Genomic DNA, 25,787 nt, shown 5'->3' with positions numbered 1-25,787 from the left:
AGTATTGAATAAAAGAGGGTTTTACTGAATCTTTTTTTTTTTTTTTTTTTTGCGGTACACGGGCCTCTCACTGTTGCGGCCTCTCCCGTTGCGGAGCACAGGCTCCAGACGTGCGGGCTCAGCGGCCATGGCTCACGGGCCCAGCCGCTCCGTGGCATGTGGGATCGTCTCGGACCGGGGCACGAACCTGTATCCCCTGCATCGGCAGGCTGACTCTCAACCACTGCACTACCAGGGAAGCCCTACTGAATCATTTTTTAAACAAATATAACTATGTGCATATACACACATATACATAAATAAAATAAGGTCATCTTTCCTAACTAAGAAGTCGTGAGTAATTGGTTTTATTTGTAAACTGGGGTAAAAGGATTTTTTAAAGCAAACTTTTGTTAAATAATGGCTTTTGGACGTTGTCAATGCATTTGAGTTATGACAGAATTGCTAGACTTTTTAAAGTGTGAAAAGTCAAAATGTGAAATGTCTCAGCACCATTATGTTTTCAGTAATATCCAAACTTTGTGTGAACTGGGAGGTTACAGACTGGCAGGGGTATCTTACTATTCCTTTGTAATCTGCTCCCGATGGTATTGCTGTCTTCTTTCCCCTTCCCTTCCTCTTTTTTTTTTTTTTTTTTTTTGGCCTAGCTGTGCAGCTTGCGGGATCTCAGTTCCCTGACCAGGGATTGAATTGCCACGGCAGTGAAAGCCCGGAATCCTAACCACTAGGCTGCCAGGAATTCCTTCCCTTCCTTTTTTCATTAGGGTATTTTGTGAACTTGAATTCTGAACAGTAAATGTATCTTATTTCTTATTCTCCATTACACAATTTTCCCATAGTTAGCACTCTTGGTTAGTGAATATTCAGTAATCCCAGTGAAAGAAAAATGACATCTTTAGTATGACAGGTTTAGGAAAGTAGTAGTGGTAGTAATTCATCACCTGTGAGGAGCTTATCTTTTCTGGTGCCAACAAAGAAGATAGTATTTTCTGGGACTTTGATACATGCTTTAATGAAAAATTGTTATGTGGAAGACTCTAATATATGTCTGAAGCAAAAATTATTCTTGTAGTTCTCAAAATGAAATGTTATCACAGCTTTTACGATCATTTTTCTTTTATCTAATGGACATAGTTGAAGCAGAGTAGGGAGAAAGTCGGTAATTAAAGGATTATACAAAAGAACACTAATTCACTGCTAAAATTGGGACTAGAAAGTAAGAACTACAGAAGTGTAGAGAAAGGAAATATCAGGGTTTTGTTAATCTAAAAAGGTTTAATGAATACAGTGTGGGTTAGTATTGGAGTAGGCAGAGGGGAGTAGAAATCACATTTAAGGTAGGGAATGGAAACAACATTTAATTTCTAAATCAGTGAATTAATAATAAATATGTGTTTGATGTCCTGACATTAGAGCTGAAAATAGGTAGCATGGTACAGTGGGATGAGCATGGGCTTTGGCTTAAGATCTTAAATCATGATCTAGAACATTTTTATAATCTTAAAAAATTTCCTTGAACTCCTTTGCATTCATTCAATCCCATTCCCTTGACCTCTGGCAACCATTGATCTGCTTTCTACCACAAAGCCTAAACTATTTACTATCTGGCCCCTCACAGAAAAAGTTTGCCGACTCCTGACCTAGAAGGAAGAGTCTTATAAGGATCATTGTGGGTTCCTTTTCTGACTGTCCAATGACTTGCTGATTAAAAAAAAAATTATATATATATATATATATATATATATATAGCAGTTGATGTTGGTCTCTTTTTTAGGCTATTAATAGTGAATGTAGATTTTTTTTTGTCTCAGGCGTCTTTGGTTAGGTCAAGAGTGATGAATTATAGAGAGCTCATGAAAATGTCTCACCTCCAACTGCATTGGTGAAGAGCAAATGGGTATTGTTTGGAAAGAAACATGATTGAATTATAATGCAAGTGCTGACATTCTTCACCGATACTTAGCATAGCTCTTTTGGCAAAACTGTAGGTTTATCTATTATTTAAATTTCTAGGCTTATTTTTCAAAAGGAAAGTCGGAGGAAGAGAAAGAAGAAGCCACAGCTGAAAACTAGTCACTTGATAAAGAAGTGGTAGTAAACCTTTAAACTAGACACTGTTCTAAATAATTTAATCTATCTTAACTCAATTACTCCTCGACAGCACTCTGAGACACCATTATTATTGCCACTTTCCACCTGTGAAAATCAAAGCACGGAGAAGAGTAAGTGACTTGCCAAGGTCACACAGCTAGTAATGGGCAGGCCAGGGTTTCAGCCCAGTCAACTGAGGCTCCAGAGTACACTCTTTTGTTTTTTTTTTGGCCGCTCAGCATGTGGGATCTTAGTTCCCCGACCAGGGATTGAACCCATGTCCCCTGCAGTGGAAGCACGGATTCTTTTTTTTTTTTTTTGCGGTACGCGGGCCTCTCACTGCTGTGGCCTCTCCCGTCGAGGAGCACAGGCTCCGGACATGCAGGCTCAGCGGCCAAGGCTCACGGGCCCAGCCGCTCTACGGCATGTGGGATCTTCACGGACCGGGGCACGAACCCATGTCCCCTGCATCGGCAGGCGGACTGTCAACCACTGCGCCACCAGGGAAGCCCAGGAAGCACGGATTCTTAACCACCGGAGCACCAGGGAAATCCCAGAGTACACTCTCTTAAGGACTGTATCGTGTTGCCTTTCTAAGAATTGTAATAATTAACATTTATTGACCACTTACTGCAAGGCAGGTAATCTTCTAAGGTCTTTGTATGTATTTGAATGTTTAATGTTTACAACATACTTAACATATGAGGAGAAGGAGGCCTTTGCCTGAAGTGTCACAACTAGGAAGTGCTGGGCCTGGGATCTGATCCCAGTCAGTCTACCTCCAGAGCCTGTGCTCCTCACCACTGTACTGTGCTGTAGATTCTCTCTCCATTATTGCTCAGAATGGTAATTGTATACTTTTTCCTATAAGAACTCTACAGCTTGGTGGTACTTCAAGGACACATTTGTATTGCTATTTGCAAGCAGACGCATTGCCCACAGAATAATATCTCAGCCTTGGGTGCTCTCTCCATTATACTATGAAATGGTGTGGCAGTTGCAATACCACTGTTAGGTGCACCTGGGATCAGGGTTTCCTCCTACAAAAGATGCTAGGCGGGGAGCATCTCTGATTTCATGAATGAGAGCCCTGTATCCTAAAGCCCTCCTTTCATCTTGCCTCTTCTCTTTGTAATTTATATAACCCTTGTAATTTATGTCTCGTGTTGTTAGGGAACTGTTGACTGAAACAACAATGTCAGGGTCGAGGTTGCAGGTAGAAATTTGTGTCAGTAATTCTGGAGAGAGACTAGGGTTATAGCTGTAGATTTTGGATTTATGTGTGTATAACTGATATCCAAAGAAATTTACAAGGATTCCTTGAGAAGGTGTTTGAAACAGAACTTTTATGATCTTTTCTTTAAGGGTTAAAGGAATTAGTAACTTTCTACTCTTGAAGGCAAATGTCCTCATAATTCCCCCACATGAATCAGTATCCAGATTCTTTGTGACTGTTAGCTTTGTTCTTTTCCCTCTTGTTTGTGAGTTCCTGTAGATACTACTTTGATTCTATATTTGGTACTCCTTTGGTGCTATCAATACATTATTTGTTTGGAAGAGGTGCAAATTAGACTGCCCTTTTAAAAAACTCTCAAAGAGGCAACTGGTGATCTACTATAATGCTTAGTTCATAGCAGGTGCTTCATAAATACTTGCAGAATGGTAGTTTAAGTGAAATGGAAATGCAGAGTATTTACAGATGCTATAGTCTTGATGGGTTGGAGCTCTTGAGCAAAAGGTTGGCTAGAATATGGTATGATTGAAACCAGGGTTAAAGGATTCAGTTTGCTTCAGGGAAGAAAAATCTGCAGTCGACAGCCACAGGCTATACCCTGTGAAAACTTGGAAGCTATCTCTTGGGCAAGTGGGATGTGACTGTAGCCACTAGTTTGAACTAGCAAGATAAGGTGTCCTCTGGCCATCCATTTAGTTGACTTAGGGAGAGGCAGGTGAGTGGTGCCAGTGGCTTTTATGGAGGACAAGACTAGGTCTTGCCTTCTAATTATTTGTATTTCTCCTAGAGCCTAGTATTATGCCTGTTGCACAAACCCATTGACTGATACTAGTTTAAAAGGAAAATCTGACCAAGAAAACAAAACACTGAAGCCTTTTCCTTACATTTTCTGGACCCAGTATGCTACAAGCAGAGGCTTTATTTGAATCTCTTGGAGTAAAATATCACTTGTCTGAAGTGTCTTTCCTTGCGCTGGCTTTAGCCAGGTGGTCTTGCCCCATGCTCGGTTTGCATCCCCTGTCAGAGTGCTGCCAGGTTTTATCGATTTGTCTTGTTTAATTGCCCATCTTCTCTATTACCTTGTGACTTTGTAAAAAAACATGTGCCAAGATGGTTTTCTTTACTTTGACACTGGCACTGCATAGGTGCTTAATAAATTTTTAATGAATGACTAGGTTATACAGCTGTCTTCCTAGGAGATGAAAACCTTTGAACAAGTCAATGAATGAACAGAAAAATTGCAGTTCAGTTGGTCTTCTATCTAAACAGTAGTATTCCCAGAGCAGTCTTTGTGTGACTTGGGGAGGTACGCGCTGGGGGCTGAACTTTTTCCCCAGGCTAGTCATCCCCATACCTGGGGTAGTCTTAAAAGTACTATGTATTTCCTGTGACCCCACTCCCGATCTGCTGAATTTGGGCGCGCTCGCTCTCTTTAGTTCAAACTGCCTAAGTGATTCTTACGCAGCCAGTTTGGGAGTAATGTCATCAAACACAGTCTGAGGCAAGAGGTGGGTAGGCTGCTGGTTGTGGGCCTGTCCCCTTTCTGCTCCTTGGTTCACTCTCTGGGAATTGAGCCAGAAGAGATGATCTTTAGGCTCCTTCCCTTCTTCAAGTTTTGTGATATATAAAAACCCTTACACTTGGGTATTAGAAAATTATTTATTTTTCCTCATACTTGTAATTGTTTTCCATAATCTTTAAAATTTGTGTAAAATAGTATATTTGCTTTGTAAGTGCACATAGATTTAAAATTCAAATAATATTACAAGACTTACAACAAAAAATAAATTTGCTACCCCTCAGACCCACTCCGCAGACCACTTTCCACTCTTCTCTGTTTACCTCTAAGTGATAATACTGCCATTTCTAGATTGATCAATTATAGACATTGACTGACTTTTTCCTAGGGTAGATTAGGAGTTGCCTCTTTGAGAGCTTTTTTTAAGGTCCAGCCTAACTTACACCTCTTTCAAATGAATAGTAGTGATGATTTTTTAAAGCATGTTAGGCTTTACTTTTTGGTTCGGGAATTGTCACTGCAGACTTGCTATACGAGGTGATGCAGTATTTAAAGTAGCTCGTTCAGTAGTTAGCGGTGTTTCCATTTCTGTTTTTACTTTTGTTCATCACCTCATCCTTCTGATAATGTCCTGTTGATTTGCCATGATTTTAATTGATCAATCTTAATTCCTAAGTCAATAAAACATTTGAAACTCATTCTGCTTTTCATGACTCAAAAAAATGTGTAAACAGTTAAAATAGTTTAAACTATTTATCCAATAATTATGTAATTGTGAAATGCAAAGAGGAGGGTGGAGGCAATGCTGACAGTTTTGAGTGCATGTGCAAATTACAGTAGTTTCATTGAATTTTTACTACAGTACTGAGTAGTAGATTCCTGCCCGCCCCCCATCTTACATATAAAGAAACTAAAGCTCAGAGAAATGAATTGCCCATGGTCCCCATAGCTAGTTACTAAAAGGATTTAGATCCCCATTGCTTGGACTCCAGAATCCACTACAGGTGTATATGAATTTTTTAAAACTGTTTAATTGAAGCATAAGATACATGCAAAGAGCAAAGCGTTAGTATAGAGCTCAGTGAATTACCAAAATAAAACAGGAATGTAACCATTACTAAGTTAAAAAACAACAAAAAAGGATGTTACCAGCATCCCAGAGGGCACCCCTCACGTGCCCTCCCAATTACCACTCTCCGCCCATTCCTCCAAAGATAACCGTTATCGTGACACCATAGATTGATTTTGCTACGAGTGTTAGCAGTTTTTGGACATAATTTGAAGCTACTCCTAATTCATATGTCCTTTTACATTTTCTGTTACCACATGTAGAAAATGAGTGCCAGTTTTTCTTTAAAGAGACCCATCAACTCCATTTCTTTCTCTACAGGAAGAAGAAAAGTATAAATTTTGTACAGTCACATGAATTTATTGCTTTGTGTTAAATGTGTCCCCGTTTTAGGTAAATAATTGCAATTTCATGGCTCTTTAGTCCGAGTAACTATGAAGAACTCTTTAAAACCAGTGATTTGTCACACCAGAATAGAAGTGTAGACCTGAGTCCTACTGAAGGGGTTTTGTGTAAATGTAATGCTAAGATTTGAAAAAATATTGCAATAGGATCATTGTAAGTACTGTTTTCCTTTAGCCAGTGTTTTTTAAAACAATATTTGGTTTAACGGTTAGTAGGCCAAATAATTGCAGTATTTTGAAAAAAAATTAGTTTTAGGAACTAAACATCTGATATGTAACTCATGAGCACAGTGATCATTTCAGCAGTTGTAAGCAAATTTTCATCTTGCAAGTGCCTTCTCCTTTATTTTCCTAAGAATACTGATTTATACCTGAGATAGCCAGGTTTTTGACTCCAGGCATTTATTTAATGTGGATTCTCTAGATGAAGGGGAAAAATTCCCTACTGTATGTATGCAGAAGATAGGCTATTAGTATTTAAACACATTTCTCTTTAAATATTTTTTTATAATTATGAAAAGAGAACACATTTGTTGTAGAATACCTGAAATGTGCAGGAAAGTGCAAAGAAGAGAAAAATCTGACATTTTGTGGTATTTGTCTTTTTATTCCTCATATATGTGAATGTTTTTAATAAAATTAGACTTATAAAATATGTTTCTCAGCCTCCTTTTTTCTGTTAATAATATTTATAATTTGAAAATGCATGTTTAGTATCACATATTTCTTTGAAAACATTAATAGTTGCATAATAACTTCAAACTCTTGTGTCACTTTATTTAACCATTCCTTTGTTTTTTAAGTGGGAAGGTCAGTTTTTGAGTTGGGGTAGGGTTAGAGTCATGTGAGTGAACAGGAGACATCCAGGATTCCTCCCACATTTCTTCTTCAGGTAACTAGGATAGATGCTGGTGTCATTTATTAATATAGGGACCATACAAAGGAAGAGCAAATTTGCTCGAAGCTTTGTTTTGGGGATAGAGAATTTGACGTGCCTGTGGGCCGCTAGGGAGAAATGTCTGTCGGGCAGATGGATGGTTGAAGCTAAGAAGAGAGATCTGCACTAGAGAGATGGATCTACGGATCACTGGCGCTAGATTTTGGCATCAACCACAGACCAAAGATCTGCTGCCTTAGGAGATCACACGGTGGAGAAGAGGGCCAAGGATAGACCCCCTGGGGAGTGTCCGTGGTCAAGTGTTCGGAGGGATGCAGAGAAGCATGTGAAAGAGACAGCACCAGAACTGGAGAGAAGGTGGCATTGTGGTTGCTGAAAGAAGAGAAGAAAAGAGGGATGGACAGTAGTGTCCTGAGTCATGTTACAGAGGTGTGGGAGGAGACCCACTGGCAAGTGTCTATTGGGTTTGGCAATTAGAAGGTCATCAGTGAGAGGAGTTTCAAGCGAGTGGTGGGGACAGAAGGAGGGAGTGGCAGGGGAATAGTGGGTGAGGAAATGTGTTTGGTAGATAGAGCTGGAAGGGCAGAGGTGGGTCGGATGTGTGGAAGGAGAGTTTTGTTTTTACTAGGTATAGACCTGGACAGCTTTATGTGCTGAGAAGGGCCCAGCTGAAAGAGATTGAAGTTGCTGGAGGAGCGGGGGTTGATGATCAAGCAGAGGACCAGAGGAGAGTGATGGGTTTGGAGCAGAGGTGGAGGGATTAAGCTTGGATAGGAGGGAGATGGTTTCACTGAGAAAGCATGGGGTAGATGGGAGTAGTTGCTGGCACGGTGGGGGTCGGTGGCAGTAGCTCAGTTTTCTCAAGACATTGGCCAAGAATGAGGCAGATTGGGTGGGAGATGGGCTTGAGGGCGGTGTCAAGATTTGGAATATCTGTGGTGGGGAGTAGGGGGTGGATGGACCGAAGCCCAGAGAATGACCATAGCAGCACTGTGGTTCCCTAGATACGATGATTTATGCATGGTTGCACGAATCCCCACCAAAGTTCCAGGGAAAGGAAGAGAGAAGTCTCTTGACTGCTTGCATCCTCAGGGGAGTCTTCCCTGATGTCGGAAGTTAAATTTCTTTATTATAGGTTCTCAGCTCTGTTCTTTTCTTCTAGTACTCATTAGAGTTGTAGTTTTGCATTCGGTTGTTGCAATTGTTATTTTAATTATAAAAATTTACTTTCCCCGGTTACTAAAAGCTCTGAGGAAAGATATGTCTGATTTTGCTTACCACTGTAGTGTCTGGCACCTCGTAGCTACTCGGTAAATGTTTGTTGAATTTAATGAATCAAATACAGTGGTTCTCGGGCTTCCCTGGTGGCGCAGTGGTTGAGAATCTGCCTGCTAATGCAGGGGACACGGGTTCGAGCCCTGGTCTGGGAGGATCCCACATGCCACGGAGCAACTAGGCCCGTGAGCCACGACTACTGAGCCTGCGCTTCTGCAGCCTGTGCTCCGCAACAAGAGAGGCCGCGATAGAGGCCCGCGCACCGCAATGAAGAGTGGCCCCCACTTGCCACAACTAGAGAAAGCCCTGGCACAGAAACGAAGACTCAACACAGCAAAAATTAATTAATTAATTAAAAAAAATACAGTGGTTCTCAACCTTTTAAATCTGCCCCAGCACACCTGTGGAATATTACTTGCTTTCATCTGAACCATTATTGACTGCCCTGAGGCTTCCTGAGGGAGGGCAGGTGTCAGGTAGTGTGGGGTGGTGGTTAATAGATCACAGGCCCCGGAATGAGAATGCCTGGGCTCATATCCCAGCCCCACCTCTCACCAGCTTCGTGACCTTGGGCAAATTCTTAGTCTGTGGCCCAGTGTCCTCATCTGAAAAGTGTGGCTAGTAATAGTACCTACCCCATGGGGTTGTCATGAATCTTGCATGAGAGTTCACGGAAAGCTTGTAGAACAGCATGTGACATGTAGAAGTTACTTATTACTGCTAGTGGTTTGAAAAAGCCTCCCAAGTAATTTTGATAATCATTCCTGGGACTCCATATATTAAATATTGATCTTCAGGGAAACTGGGAAGACATCCCTGGACTGTGATGGCATCCTCAAACAAAACCACTCTTGGTCTTGTAGGAGTATCAATAAGAAATAGTAGGAATGTCACGTGACTACAGTTGACCCTTGAACAACTCCAGGGGCTAGGAACACCTACGTTCCGGCACAGTGGAAAATAAATCTTCGTGTAATTTGTAGCCCTCCGTGACCTTGATTCCTCCATATCTTCAGATTCAGCCAACTGCGGATGGTGTAGTACTGTAGGTATTTACTAATGAAACATATCTGTGTGTAAGTAGACCCACGCAGTTCAACCCCGTGTTCAAGGGTCAGCTGTAGTCATTTTGGTAGCCATCCTGGCTGCAGGATGAGGGATGAGTGGATGCTGTCTGCTTTTACACATGCTGTGGTAAACTTGATTTTCTGTCTCCCTTGCAGAGGAGGTGGCCAAGCTGGAGAAGCACTTGATGCTTCTCCGACAGGAGTATGTCAAGCTGCAGAAGAAATTGGCAGAGACGGAGAAGAGATGCACCCTTTTGGCTGCGCAAGCAAACAAGGAAAGCAGCAAAGAGTCCTTCATCAGCCGCCTGCTGACGATTGTGGCCGACCTGTACGAGCAGGAGCAGTATAGGTGAGCTCCTGGCACTGGGCCAGTTTGGGGAAGCAAGCCCTTTTGCTTTATTCACAGGCTACATTGCAGCTTCTCCTCTTACTGACTTTCTTCCCAAGTTTATTTCTCTCTACTAGTTGACCAGCCTTTAGTCTCTGGAATGTAGGCCCCTTGAGGCAAGATTTTGTCTCTTTTGTTTGCTGCTTATATTCAGTACAGAGTATAGGAGTGATGGTGATAGCATCGCTGGTATAGATAGGAATTAGCTTACAGGTCCAGGGATTCAGAGGGGAGAGGTCGCTTTCTCTTGAGCTGGTCAAAGAGGGCATCTTGGAACTAGTGGGTAGTGTAGCATGATGGTTGAGGGTGGATTTTGGAGCCACACAGCCTGTGTTAGAAGCTCAGCTGGCCGCTTACTGGCTATGTGACCTGGAGCTATATGACATGCCTCAGCCTCCTAATCTGTAAAATGGGGATAATAATACAACTGTTTACCTTAGGGTTGTTGTGAGGATTAAATTAATAAAATACTGTTTAAGCACTTAGAACAACAGTCTAGCGTATAGTAAGTGCTCAGTTTTTAATTGTTATTAAAACAGTATTGTTATTAAATGAGTTTTGAGGTAAAGGTTAAAGGCTGAGTAGGATTTAATAGATAAAGACAGTGATATTACTAGTAGAGAGAGTGGCTGAGAATAGGCTCAAACATGGGAACATGTGGAGGATTTAGAGGACAGTGAGGGGCCCATTTTAGGGTACATGTCCATGTAGGGGAGCACTGGGAGAGGTGGGTAAGGTAGGGTGGATTGGGGATGCCAATGTGAGGAATTTGGACTTGATCCTCTAGGAAGCGTGGAACAGTGTTTTTGAGTTATAGGACTATCATAATCAAAGTGGTGTTTTAGGCAGATTAGTCTGGTAACATCGTATAGATGAAATTATAAAAAGACAAGAGCAGCCATGATGTTGTCGTAAATAGTCCAGACCGGAAGTGATGAAGGACTGAGCTGGGATGTGGATGTGGAAAAGAAACATGGACATGAATGTGTGTGGAAGGAAGGATTTGCCTACTAGGGAGAAGGATGATTGGATTAGATGATTAAAATTTTGAAATTATGACATTTAAAATAGATCAAAATCCAGGATTGCCATCTACCATCTTAATCATTTCTAAAAGAAAAGAAAAAATGAATACCAAAAAAATAGGAAGTACATACTCTGAGTAAAGGACAGGGCTTTCTTTAAATCTAATGGATGTATCTACTTGTAAAATATAGTTCATTGTTTTTTTTTCTTTTTGCCCTCCTCTTTTTCTCATGGACAAGTGAAAACTTTGTTTCCATTGGCCCCAGGAAACCTGGCATTTCTATTACAGACACAGCTCTCCCACTGTCCAAGGCTCTTACCCGTTAGAATTCCCATAATTTACTTTCTGTAATACGTAACAGTTGATTGCATTCCTTTTTTAAAAATTTTTATTTAATTAATTAATTTTATTTAATTAATTAATTTTTGGCTGCACTGGGTCTTTGTTGCTGTGCGCAGGCTTTCTCTAGTTGCAGACTGCGAGAGGGGGCTGCTCTTCGTTGGGGTGCGTGGGCTTCTCCTTGCAGTAGCTTCTCTTGTTGTGGAGCACGGGCTCTAGGTGCGCAGGCTCAGTAGTTATGGCTCATGGACTCTAGAGCGCAGGCTCAGTAGTTGTGGCGCACAGGCTTAGTTGCTCCACAGCATGTGGGATCTTCCCGGACCAGGGCTCGAACCTGTGTCTCCTGCATTGGCAGGCGGATTCTTAACCACTGCACCACCAGGGGAAGTCCCTGATTGCATTCTTATACTGTATTCCTTCTAGGAGACTGGGAATGAGACTGGGCAGTTATCTCTTCTGGCCACTTTTTACCTGGTCAGCTATGGTATGATCCCATGGTTCTGGTGGGTCTCTCTTCCTCTTCTAAAACCTGTCCTTTATCAAAAGAAGGCTGAATACCTTTGTTATCTACAATTGATAATCAGATGAGGAATGGAGACTTCAAAGAGGACTTACCTTTTGAGATGGGATAAGTGAAACTGGAATATCAATTTCTGAAGCAGATGCTCTTTTACCAAGATTGCGGGGGGGAATACTTTGTCCCATGAACATGCATTTTGTTGAATTTAAATAGTATTTTTATGTGTATTTCAGTAATTGGAATAACTGAAGTCAGTGTTAAAATTTTTAAATTGAGTGATGTGGAAGAAATTGGTGCATTTCTTTTATTCTTACTTAAGTTCAGGAGGAGGCTTTGGTCCCATAAGACAGTTAAAAATGATGGTTATATGTAGTTATTTACTACCATTCTTTTAGCAAACAAGCTTATAATTTTTCCTATTAAAGTGTTTGATTGAGACACTCTAGCAAGAAGCTCTTTATTTATGTTTCCTCTCCAGTTGTTACATCCTAGCATCCATATTTTAAAAGGAAATGCCTTTAGTTGACTAGGATGAAATTTTTAAAAAATTGCTAGCCTCCTAATTGTTTCTGCAGAGTCCTCATAGACTTGACCTGTCCAATTTTACATTTTTGAATCATATTTTTAAAAACTATTATTATTAGAGATTAGTGAAATCCTTATATTTATTTCCTTTTGAGATGTTAAGACTACAGAAGAAAAAGTTTTGACTTGACATTCATGAATAATAGTAGGAATTTTATAGAAACATTCATTTTTATAATTTTGTGGCTAAAGTCAGGTTTGTGGCAGAAACAGTAAACAGTGACTGTTATTTACATTATTAGAATTTAATACTTTACAAATAAATTTAGAGTGTAAAAATTATTTGTGCTTTGTTTTCATTATAATTTTTAAACCTTATCATAGGATATGATATGAGACAGTTTTATCTTCCATTTAAAATAGAATATCAATTGTATTCTTTATTGATAGTGTTTTGTGTTAACAGTATTTTCTAATAGTTTGAAATAATAAGTACCCTATTACTCTTTTGATCTAATATAATTAGTTGCAACTTGGTTAGTTCTTTAATAGAAGTAGAATTGATATGCTTACATAATTATAAAGTATGTTCTAGACAGTGCTTTTGTGGGGTAAAATGTTTTTGCATCAAGTGTTATATAGAAGCAGTATTCTGTTTGCATCTCCTTTTAAGTGGATGAGTCAATTCATGTAATAGTTTTTTCTTTCTTTCTCTCTTTCTCTCTCTCCTCTCTCCCTCCCTCCCTTTCTCTCTCTCCCTTTCTTTCTTTCCTTCCTTCCTTCCTTTCTCTCTCTCTCTCTCTCCCCCTTCCCCCCTTCCTCTCTCCCTCTCTCTGAATTTAGTTTCTGAAACCTTTCCAGCCTAACAAATTATTTTCAACGGGAATATAAAAATAAAAAGACATGCAGATACAAGCAGGGTGATGCTGATTCGTGCCTGTGGATTGCTGCCAGCGCTGCCATCTGGCACATGCTTGTGTCAGCCCAGTAGGTCACCCTTAGGTTTTTGTTAACTGCCCAGATGCTTTCCCACCTTGACATTTGACATTTCAGAGTTAAAAATAAATAACTATTTGGAAAGCTCTTTTCATGTAGTGGTAAGTCATACATATGGAAACATGTTTGAAAAAAAGATTTCTCTCATCCCATTTCTTTTTTTTTTTTTTTTTTTTTTTTTTTTTGCGGTACGCGGGCCTCTCACTGTTGTGGCCTCTCCCGTTGTGGAGCACAGGCTCCGGACGCGCAGGCTCAGCGGCCATGGCTCACGGGCCCAGCCGCTCCGCGGCATGTGGGATCTTCCCGGACCGGGGCACGAACCCGTGTCCCCTGCATCGGCAGGCGGACTCTCAACCACTGCGCCACCAGGGAAGCCCTCTCATCCCATTTCTTTATAAATGGTTGAGTAAAAAATGGCCAATAATAGGTCTGAATGATTCTGGTGAGAACAGGAGTGTAGATATTGGGTTTCATATTCTTGACTGCTTTGTCAAAGCTAATTTGTTCATGGTTTTTGGTTTAACCTTGCTTGAGCATTAATATAGTGTGGAGCATTGCAGCACTGTAGTCTCAGAGCTGTCATCACAATCTTTAATCTTTCTATCTCTCTCTCCTGATGATTAATCTTGATTTTTTTTCCTTCATAAAACCTCTTCTCTTTATATGAATATTAATAATCCTGTGTATTGATAACTTGTAGGTTCACCATCTTGTGGGTGACATTAGGGAATGTCTTTGAAAGCAGAACATCCCACGTGAACTAAAGCTAGAAGTTAGAAATAGAAAACGTGTCTAGCAACATATTGTAAATATGAGCCATCAGAATTCAGTGGTAGCATAGAGAAATAATTCTGCTGTGATTTTTTTTCTTTTGCAGATGTATGTTGATCAGTCAATACTCATATATTTATCAGCTGTGAATCCTAGCTACACCTAGTTATAATGACATTTTATATCTGTGGGTATTTTTCTTCATCAGTGATCTGAAGATAAAGGTTGGGGGCAGGCACATCAATGCTCACAAGTTTGTCCTGGCGGCCCGCAGTGACAGCTGGAGTCTGACCAGTTTGTCTTCCACCGAGGAGCTGGACCTGTCAGGTGAGCCTCTGATGGGCTGGGGACTCAAAACTCCCAGCACAAGAACACTTGGCAGAAGGTTATGGTGTGTAATTTTGAAATATTTGTGGTTTAGTGAACGTAGAATACTTTTCTTACAAATTGATGGTGACCATAATAAACTAGTTAAATAATTAGTGAACCAGTAGGTTGTACTTTGTGGACACTTCTGTTTAATGTCTGGCTGATAAATCATAAATATTTGAGGATTCACAGTATTCTTAGAATTTATAAAATACGAATATTTATCCAGGAACTCTTTTCATATAGTAGTATGTTATAAATATGGGAGCATGTGTAGAGAAAAATTTTTCTTCCACTCTAAGAAAAAGTCCTGCTGCTGTTCAGTTGCTTAAAATTTAATCATAGCTGCCAAAAGTACTTTTCCTGGTCTATAAGAACTGAATTCAGAAGTAACATTTATTCCAAAGAATAAGAATATTCTTTCTTTAACATCAAAGGATGACCATCAGTCTTTAGGATTTGAATAAGTGCATTGAGCTGTTTAATGTTATTATTTAATTGTTTTATGCCACAGTATGTTGTGTAGAATTTGGGTAAATATGGTGGTTAAGTAAACTTAAAAACATCGTTTTCAAAAGTTGATTTCAAAATTGCATTTTCACTTAGTACTTGCCTAACAGCTGCTTAAAAAGAATAAAAAGAGCAAATTTTGAATTTAATTCTGATATTAATAATCAAGAGAATTATAATGTGGTAAGGAGCATACCCAGGCATTAAGATATGCGTTACTTGCAGAAGTGATTGTGTGGAAAGTCTGATTTATGTCTTTGTTCAAAAGGTTTGCCAATTCAGAAGGTACTGTTTTCCATGTGTCGTGTTAGGAACACTGAGATGGTTATAACACCATCCTTGCCATACAGAGTGCATACTCTGTTGGAGGAAATGGGCTGATAACAAATCATTTAAGGCCAGGGCTGTATATACAGTAGTATAATGGCTTTATGTCTAAGGTACAGAAGAGACTGACTTGGGCTGATAAGGAACGTGTCAGAGGTGGCTAACACCTGAGCAGTGTTGCACAGGTTAAATAAGCATTTATCTCAAGAATTTAGGGGGTAAATTGTCTGATGCTTTTCCACTGTGAGTGAACTCTGTCTCATGATCATTTCTAGGATTTAACCTGAGGTCCGTAATTCATAGCTGTAAACACACAAATATTTATACATGCATATACATGAGCATATGCATTCATGCCTATGACTAAAACATCTACTTGGGAAACGGTCTTTACTGGAAGGACACCAGTCCACATGATTGAAATCTGAACAGTTTTTCTTTTTTAAAAGTAAAATCTTTTGAAGCCTTATATCTTTGACCCCATATAACACAATTATGGATAACTTTTAAAACCCATTGAATCATGAGGTGTTCTTCACAGTGCATGATAGGATCTTGATTACATGAACAGGTAGTTTTCAAAGACTAGTAGAGATAATAAAATATTGAAAATATTCAACTTTGTTAGAAAAAAGTTTAGAATAAGTTACCACCTTTTGAAACCTCCAGTATCAAAAATTGATGATCCCGGGCTTCCCTGGTGGCGCAGTGGTTGAGAGTCCGCTTGCCAATGCAGGGGACACGGGTTCGTGCCCTGGTCCGGGAAGATCCCACATGCCGCGGAGCGGCTGGGCCCATGAGCCATGGCCGCTGGGCCTGTGCGTCGGGAGCATGTGCCCCGCGACAGGAAAGGCCACAACAGTGAGAGGCTTGCGTACCACAAAAAAAAAAAAAAAAAAAAAATTGATGATCCCAGTAGTTGTGAGGCTCATGGAATTGGTATTCTTGCACATTGCCAGTCACATTATAAATGGGTATGAAGGGTTTAGAAAACAGTTAGACAGCTGAGCTATAAAATAGTCATACTTTTTTTTTTTAACCTCATCATTTGACTTCTGTCAGATTGATTCTGTTATAGGTAATTCAGACAGTGTAAATGTTTATCATGGTAAATGTAGCTGTGAAATATTGCATACAACCAAAATGAATGAGTGGGAAAAATAAAATATGACTGCTCCCCAGAACAAACAAAATTACGTAAGAACACAGAAAATTGCATTAATTAATTAATTGCAAAATTGCATTAAACGTTGCACTTAAAATTCTGCTTTTACTTTTTTAGTACATTAGAACATTTAAGAGCTGCTTTAACACTATCTGTGACTATCTGACCACAAGATTGGATCACTGAGAAGCAGGAGATTTTCTAGAGTTTAGGAAGGTATAATGTTAATGCCTTTAAATGTCCCTGAACATGCCTCCTGCTGTAAATAATCAGCATGGTTTGATCCGGGCTACAAGGTTTGCTTTCAGGAGTGAGCGGCTGCAGAGTCAATGTTTCTGGTGGCTTTGGTAAATCAGGCATCTACTAAGATAGCTGTAGTGGAGCTTATGGTATCTTTTCTTTTTTTTTTTTTTAAGCGTTTTAAAATTTTATTTATTTACTTTTGGCTGCCTTGGGTCTTCCTTGCTGCGAGTGGGCTTTCTCTAGTTGAGGCGAGCGGGGGCTACTCTTCGTTGTGGTGCGCGGGCTTCTCATTGTGGTGGCTTCTCTTGCTGCAGAGCACAGGCTCTAGGCGCCCTGGCTCTAGGCGCCCGGGCTTCAGGAGTTGTGGCTCTCGGGCTCTGGAGCACAGGCTCAGTAGTTGTAGTGCATGGGCTTAGTTGCTCTGCGGCATGTGGGATCTTCCCGGACCAGGGCTCAAACCCATGTCCCCTGCATTGGCAGGCGGATTCTTAACCACTGCGCCACCAGGGAAGCCCATCTTTACTTTTCTTTATAAAGTTTATCTTTGAAGCATATCTTTGAAGGGTTCCAAGGAGGTGGTTGCATTTGTGGACCTGTTCATGTTTGTGTGTCTTGTGCAGAGTCCTGCTGAGTTGCCTGGGTGGGCGTGGGTGTGATTACCTAAATCTGGGCTTGCAGCAACTGAAACTGCCTGAGAAGCCTGTGTGTTATACGATACCTGGAAGCACTACTGCCCATGGCTGCCTCACGCCTGAGGGAGATTGGAAATAGGCTCTTGTAAACAAGTGTATAAATAGCGTAAAAGCTGTGTTTTAAATGGTTGAACCTTTTCCACACTCATGAACTTAATAAAATCATTTTATGAATTTATTGGTATTTTGTTTCTTCAGAATTAGTCCATTAATATCACAAATGCTGAGTGGCAGGCACTTTTCAAGGTACTAGGGTTATAGCAGTGAACAAAATTAAATTCGTATTTGTATGGAACTTACATTCTTAGAGAGTGACATCCTAAGTCTCACATTTTCTTTGGAGGTTCTTGTGTAACTGATATTTCTTAAAATTCAAAATAAGCACAACTTTAATTCTATTAATTGTTATAAGAATTTTAGCACATGTTGATGAAGATACAGTAGGCATTATATACCAAGTGTTTAAAATGTATTTGGGTACATGAAAGTTTTCTTAAATCATACCTTGTTCAAAAAAGTAAAATATTGGGCTTCCCTGGTGGCGCAGTGGTTGAGAGTCCGCCTGCCGATGCAGAGGACACGGGTTCGTGCCCCGGTCTGGGAGGATCCCACGTGCTGTGGAGCGGCTGGGCCCGTGAGCTGTGGCCGCTGAGCCTGTGCGTACGGAGCCTGTGCTCTGCAATGGGAGAGGCCACAACAGTGAGAGGCCCGCGTACCGCAAAAAAAAAAAAAAAAAAAAGTAAAATATTTTGCGCTTGATATGATGCAGTGACAAAGGCACAATCACTTCTGTAGGATTCTTGCCGTAAATGCATGACCTCAATCTAATTATGGGAAAGCATCAAACTAACCCAAATTGAGGAACATTCCACAGAATAACTGGCCAGTATTACTCAAATATGTTAAGGTCATGAAAGACAAGATAAGATTAAGGAACTGTTAGAGATTGGAGGAGACTAAGGAGACATGATAATGAAATGCAATGTGGTACCTCAATTGGATTCTGGCCCATAAAAAGGACATTACTGGGATAATTGGCAAAGTTTGTAATTAGTTAATAGTATTGTATCGGTCCTAGTCACCTGGTTTTAATAATTGTGCTATGGTTATGTAAGATGCTAATATTAGGGGAAGATGGGTAGAGGGTATACGGGAACTCTACAACTGTTTTGTTAAGTCTGAAATTGTTTCAAAATATAAAGGTCAAAAGTATAAATTTGCTTTTTATTTATTGGTTATTTTAAGTATAAAGATGTTTATAAAGATACTGACTGATCAACTGGGAAGAGAAAGAATATAACTGTTAGCTCAACACAGTACAACAAATCTTGATGCACGATGTTTAACTTCTTTATGAAGTAAAGCAGTTTGCTTCAGGCTAAGTGGTTTGTTTATAGCCTCTCTATAGCACTTCAGTAATAGCAGCTGACACTGAGCAGTTCCAATGCTGTAGAATGGCTGTTTTGAAGCTAGAATTTCTTGCATGCTTCCTCCAGCAAAGATCTTATGGTTCCCTGGCATGAGAGTTTATGGTGAGTCATTCAGCTTTCCTGGAATGTGTCCTGCGTCCTGTCAAGCCATTCCAAAAACAGAAAGCATCCTCCTTCCCTCCTTTTCAGTCCAGTTAGGAAAACTATGCACCAAAGCACAGACCTGGGAGATTGCACTGTGCAGTGGAAGGAGCATAGGGTCCCAGACTCTGTGCTCAGGCACCCTAAGGTGCTCCAGCAAACTCACAGGGACAATGGTATCTGTTAGATACCATGTGAACTGCTAGTTCTAGGTTGTTCAGTTTCAGTATTTTGAAGATATCTATGGTGGTTTAAAATATGTCCATAAATTATTTGTTATTCCTCCCTTCAAAGGAGGATCCTGATTCCATTCCTCTTAAGTATAGGCTGACTGAGCTTGTAATTGATAACATGTTACTGCAGAGATAGGTTCTTTGAAGGCATTGTGACTTCTTCCTTGCTCTGTCTTTTGGATTGCTCACTTTGGAAGAAGTTAGCTGCTGTGTCATGAGGACACTCAAAACAGCCTTGTGGCCTCCTGCTAACAGCTGAGACCCCCTCCCAGAGATTCTCTTAGAGCTTCAGATAATCTGTGTTATGTCCCCTTACTCAGCCCTAACGTGGCTTTTGTGTTTTTCTCTCTAATCTCTGTTTATGCTAAATTTGTCTGTGTGTTGGTTTAAAATAGTCTGTTTTAATAATAATCATAGGAAATTTTTGTATAGCAGTTAACATGTGGTGGTAGTTTACAGGTATTAACTCATTTATCTTTAGAGTAACACTTTGAGGTAAGTACTATTGTTTATTCCCTCTTATAGATGAGGAATATATGGTCATCTACATATTGAGCAATATATGCTTCCATCTATTGGCTAGTGTAAATAATGTTGCAGTGAATATTGGTGTACAAATCTCTCTTCAGGAGCCTGCTTTCAGTTCTCTTGGGTACATACCCAGAAGTGGGATTGCTGGATCATATAGTAGTTTTATTTTAAATTTTCGAGGAACTGTTTTCTATATGGTCTGCACCATTTTACATTTCCCCCAACAGTGCACAAGGGTTCCAATTTCTCCACATCCTCACCAATACTTGTTGTTTACTGTGTTTTGTTTTGTTTTGATAGAGGCTATTCTACCGGATGTTAAGTGGTAAAGACTTGTTCGTTATGTTTAGTTTGCAGTAGTTTGCTGATGATGTATCTAGATATGATTTTCTTCTTGTTTAGGGTACTCTGATCTTGAATCTAAAAATTTAGGTCTGTCACCAAATTAGGAAAGGACCATCATTTCTTCATTATTTTTCTTCCTTGATCTCTTTCTTTCTGAGACTCCAGTACTAGACCCTTTGTTACTATCCAACAGGTCTCTTTGAGGCTCTCTCTTTTTTTTTTCCTCCCAACCTTTTTTTTTTTTTCTGTTCTTCAGATAGGATAAATTCTACTGATCTATCTTCAGGTTTACTGACTTTGCACTGCTGTTTTCATTCTGCTCTTGAGCCCACTGAGTATGTTTTTATTATACATATCATATTTTTCATTTCTATAATTTCTATTTCTTATAATTTATATGCTGAAAATTTTTCTTTTAATTTCAAGTGTGTTTCCCTTTACCTTCTGGAGCACAGTTATACTAGATGTCTTCAAGTCTTTCATAAGTTCAGTATCTGGGTCATCTTGACGTTACCATCTGTTGGTTATCTTTTCCCTTGAAAAACGGTCATATTTTCCAAATGTTTTCCTTTATCAAATGATTTTGAATTGTATCCTGGACATTGCCATTATGTTGTGTAGACTTTGGTCCTGTGTCATCCTCTGGAAAATGCTAAGGCTCCTTAGGTGCAAACTGCAGCTTCTGTTTCACCTTCTGTGGGTGGTGGTTCAAATATCACTTCAGTTCTTAAAGCTGGGCTAGGACTGTTCCGTGCATCAGTGGCTTAGAGGTGAGCCTGAGGCCTGTGTGGCTTGTACACAGAATTAGGAGATCTCCTTCTCTGGTTCTCTTCACTCTGGGACTCTCCCCTGACCCTTCAGTGCCCTGGGGGCTCCTTTTCCTGGTTCATCTGACCAGAAAGGTGGAGTTTTTATTGGCATCCTCGTGGTCACTACGGCAGTGTTCCTCCTGGACAGGTCTACCCTCAGGACAAAGCCATAAAGGGAAAAAAAACAATGGAGAAGCTTGTCCAGTGCAATTGCTTCTTCCAAGGTTTGCCTCCCCCTACAATTCAGATGCTTTTGTTTACTTTCAGAATCCTCTGGTAGCTGTTTTTGGTACACTGTCTACAGTTTTTAGCTATAATCAGTTACAATAGCATGGGTTGTCACACTGCCATAACAGAACTAGACCCTCTATACTTTTATTCCTTTTTGACACTGGGATTATTTTGAAGTACAATATGGGGTTTATTTTTATTTCCAAGAATTTATATTTAAGGGTACATCCTTAAACTGACTAAAGAGGATGTTTATACTGACAAAAGATGCAGTCTATGGGAATTCCCTGGTGGTCCAGTGGTTAGGACTCGGCGCTTTCACTGCTGGGGCCCGGGTTCAATCCCTGGTGGGGAACTAAGATCCTGCAAGTCCTGCGGTGTGGCAAAAAAAAAAAAAAAAAGATACAGTCTATCGTGATTTTTAAATTTTATGAGCTAAAAACTTTTTGTAAAGTGCATGAAGAAAAAAATAGTTGGAAACTCAAAGACAAACCAGAGTCACAGTAGGAGATTCAAAACACTTTTCTCAGATTTGACAGACTGAATGGAGGATTTAAGTAACAAAATTAATTTCTTCAGTATGCTTCATTTAATGGCTACTTGCATACAGATAAGTTTATTCCCATTCTTTCCAAATGTCTTATAAAACATTTATCTGAAATCAGACAAAAAAAAAAAACCCAACTAGGTCACAGAAAATTTCAAGTTCTCCAAAAGAAGATTTCAAGTTTTCCAAAGCGTGACTATATGCATCGTGGACTACAGTGAAGTCGGAAGGTTAGGTGTTACCTTCTTTTCATCCTTGCAGTCACAGATTTTTACCAGCTTCTGCGCTGGGCCTGATGAGGGGGGTGACGGCTTCTAGCAGCAGATATACCAGGCAAGTCATGGATGCCAACTGGTTTCACTTCTCAGAGTCTAATCTTTTTAAAGGTAATTTCTGGTTTATGGGGTCATCTGACTTTTATAGCCACTTGCTTACGTAGATTGGAAGCAGATAGACTGAATCGCTTGCCTAAAAGTACACAGTTGGAAGCACATACCCTTCTGGTTCATTGTTCTCTGCCTTCTCTCACCTTATACCACGGGCTGCTTAGTTTGAGTCTCAAAATGGATCTATTCTCAGTTTATTTTGGAGATTAAGGGAAGAGTCAAGGCAGGAGTGGGAAAGTTTGGCGATCACTTGGATCTTATTTTATTTGAAATTTTGAGGACTTCCAGGACGTCCCTGCTGATGTGGTTTTTAAGAAAACTAGATTTTGGTTTATCAACCGTACAGGTCAAATTTATTTGTTTGGACAATTGGGGTAAGAGTTATTAAAGGAAACCAGCCAAATTTTAAAACAAAATTAATTAAACTACCACAGAGAAGATATTTGAGGGTTGTGGTGTTGGGGATGCTCTCATCATTAGGAATAAGCTATCTTTCCAAGATAAGGCTGTATGAGCCAAGTAGTGGTGTACGGGCAGACCTCGGAGATATTGCAGGTTCAGTCCCAGACGACTGCCATCAAGAGCAAAAATTGTAACAAAGTGAGTCACATGAATTTTTTGTTTTCCCAGTGCATGTAAATGCTATGTTTACACATAGCCTATTAAGTGTGCATTGCCATTATGTCTAAAAAAACAATGTACATACCTTAATTTAAAAATACCTTATGGCTAAAAATTTCTAACCATCATCTGATAACACAGGGTTACCATAAACCTTCAATTTGTGAAAAAACACTATCTGCAAAGTGAGATAATGTGAAGTGTAATAAAATGAGGTCTGCCTGTACACAGTTTTGGCATTTTTGGTGACTCTGGACAAATTGCATGGCCTACATATTTTTTGTTTTCATTAAGAGACTACTGAGGCATTAAACCCAGTTTACAAAGCTAGCTTAGAATTTCACTGTTTCAAGATCTACTTTGTATACCTTAGACAGCTTAGTTGAAGTACTTCTTCAAGTAAATTGTTTAAAGAAATCAAATTAGATTTTCATCTGATTTTAAAATGTTTTTCTCTCTCTTAAGACATTTACAAAAGTATTATTACTACATTTGCAGGTAAGAGAGAAAAGAAAAAAAAATAGACCTTAACCTAATCACTGTTAGCATTTTGATGCATTATTTTTCACTGTTTTTTTCCCTGCCAATTACACCTTTTTTTTTCCTCCTTTTACTATCTGGCTACTTAAGGGGGTGATGGTGAATTAATGTGGTTGCAAGTTAATCAGAGGTCTTCAGTTTCACTCACTTGACATTACTGTCTTCAACCCTCTCCTCCCCACTAGAGTTGGAAGAGAGGGGTTAGTAAGAACCATTCAGTTGTTGCCTAATTACTAAGTTAATGGGATGTTCCTGTTGCATGTTCCACCTTTCCTAGGTAATCAAGAATTGAGTATAGTTTCTTAAACCTTAGCAAGCATCAAAGTCACATGAAGGACTTGTTAAAACACAAATGCTGGGCCCCACTTTTATAGTTTCTGACTCAATAGATCAGGGTGGGCCTGATAATAAGACTTTCTCACACTTTCCCAGATGATGCTGATCCTGTTAGCCCAGGCCCACAGTTGAGAACTATTGGTGTGTAGACCATGATTTTTTGAGTGATCCTCTGACCATCACTGACCTCCTGATTAACCAAGAGTTGATTTTAGTTGAAATCATAATTTAGATATTTTACATTATGATTTTCATCCCAAGCATTTCCCCGAGTTGCTGTAAAGCATTTTAACTTAAAAAACTACACAAGTAATGTATGTTCATTAAATAAAAATCAGGGAGAAAAGAAGCTAAAAGAAAAATTAGTTACAAATTCCTCCAGGTCAATACTTTTAGTGTGTATCTTTCCAGTCTCTCAATAGATAGACAGACAGACAGGTGGACAGTCTTTCTGTGGTCATACCACCCAGAATGTCTTCGATTTTGTCTGATCTTGGAAGTTAAGTAGGGTCGGACTTGGTTAGTACTTGGGTGGAAGACAGACACAAAACTATGTGTGTGTGTGTGTGTGTGTGTGTGTGTGTGTGTGTGTATACACACACATATATACACAGACAAATATATCTAACAAAAGTGAGATCATTTAATACATGTATTTTTAGTTATGTAGTTTTTTTTACTTGCTATGTAGTGAATATCTTTTTATGTTGAATATAGATCTAAATAATTTTAATTGATGCAACATTTTCCAGTTTATACTCTAATTTATTTAATTAGTTCTCTTAAGAGTTTTGCTCCAGTTTTTCATTATTAAAAATAATACTGCATTGACTATCTTATGTTTCTCTGTATTTGCTTAGTTATTTTCTTAGGATAATAATCTACATGTATGATTGCTGTGTCAAAGGTTATGCACTTCCCTGGCAGTCCAGTGGTTAAGACTCTGCTCTTCCACTGCAGCACAGCCAAAGGAAAAACAAAATGTTATGCACTTCTAAGAATCTTTGCTAGTCTGAGAAACAAAAAAAGTATTCTAGTTTAAGTTTATATTTAATTATCAGTAAGGTTTATTGGCCATTTTATTTCTTTGTGAATTACCTGTTTATATCCATTGCTGATATTTCCCTTGAGTGTCCATCTTCTCATTTTTATTTGTAAGATCTTTTTATTAGAATGTAAACTCTTTGCCATATGTTTAAAATAGTTTCCCCCAGTTTATTTGACTTATATCTTTTTTTTTTTCCGTACGCGGGTCTCTCACCGCTGTGGCCTCTCCCGTCGCAGAGCATAGGCTCCGGACGTGCAGGCCCAGTGGCCTTGGCTCACGGTCCCAGCCGCTCCGCGGCATGTGGGATCTTCCCGGACAGGGGCACGAACCCGCGTCCCCTGCATCGGCAGGCGGACCCTCAATCACTGCGCCACCAGGGAAGCCCTGACTTATATCTTTAATAGGTTCATTTTCCCCACCTGCTGCCCCGTGCAGAATTTTTAACACTTTTCTGGAGTAGTCAGATGGTACCCAAAATGCTTAATTACCATTTTTAATGGCTGTGTGATATTTCTTTGAGTGGGGTCTACCAGAATTTAGTTTATTATCCTCAACTTTTAGGGGTCCTCGAGAAGGCCTGAATATGTCATCTGTGCTTTGTTTTCAAAGTTTTTCTACTTCCTTTCTTTAACCAGATGCTAACCCTGAGGTGACCATGACAATGCTTCGCTGGATCTATACGGATGAGTTGGAGTTCAGAGAAGATGATGTGTTCCTGACTGAGCTGATGAAACTAGCTAATCGGTTTCAGCTACAGCTCCTTAGGGAGAGGCAAGTCACAGCAGATATATTCAAGCACCTCAGATGGTGGTGGCTGAGCTTTAATTATGCCAAGCTCTGGGAAAACAGCTGCTTCTGCTAATGTAAATAACTTTTGCAAGGTGTTCTTTTAAACGCAGTAGTGGGGAGAGAATTTTATCTCCCTTGCTTTGTGTTATCTTGTAAGCTAAATTTTGCCAAAGCTTTTAGGTATTCTCTGTTCTTTCACTGGTTTATTACCTGAGATTACATAGCTGTGTGAACTGATGAACTGAATATGAAATAATATAATCCAATGTCCAACGCCTCAACTTTCCCTCCTATACCATTTCCTTTTGACATTTTATTCTACTTTCTGATATATCTACTTAGAAGGAGTTCTTGGTCATATTCTCTTGTTA

The 25,787-nt window shown here is 39.7% G+C and overlaps 1 protein-coding gene across 2 annotated transcripts in view; it reads left to right on the top strand.

Moving 5' to 3' along the window:
- ANKFY1 (ankyrin repeat and FYVE domain containing 1) overlaps positions 1-25,787 on the top strand; it is a 77,283-nt gene that overhangs the window by 7,135 nt on the left and 44,361 nt on the right. The window contains exons 2-4 of one of the 2 annotated variants that reach the window (XM_082861515.1): positions 9,714-9,906; positions 14,332-14,450; positions 25,263-25,398. In XM_082861515.1, coding sequence (XP_082717641.1) covers positions 9,714-9,906; positions 14,332-14,450; positions 25,263-25,398 — 448 coding nt within the window. Of the gene's footprint in view, positions 1-9,713; positions 9,907-14,331; positions 14,451-25,262; positions 25,399-25,479; positions 25,491-25,787 lie in introns of those variants that run through there. The other variant, XM_082861514.1, reaches the window with a different exon arrangement.

This window comes from Leucopleurus acutus (assembly GCF_964270905.1).
Source record: "Leucopleurus acutus genome assembly, chromosome: 19".
In the NCBI taxonomy this organism is placed as follows: Eukaryota; Metazoa; Chordata; class Mammalia; order Artiodactyla; family Delphinidae; genus Leucopleurus; species Leucopleurus acutus.
Note: the sequence above shows the minus strand (reverse complement) of the source record. Positions and strands in the feature narration are given on the sequence as shown.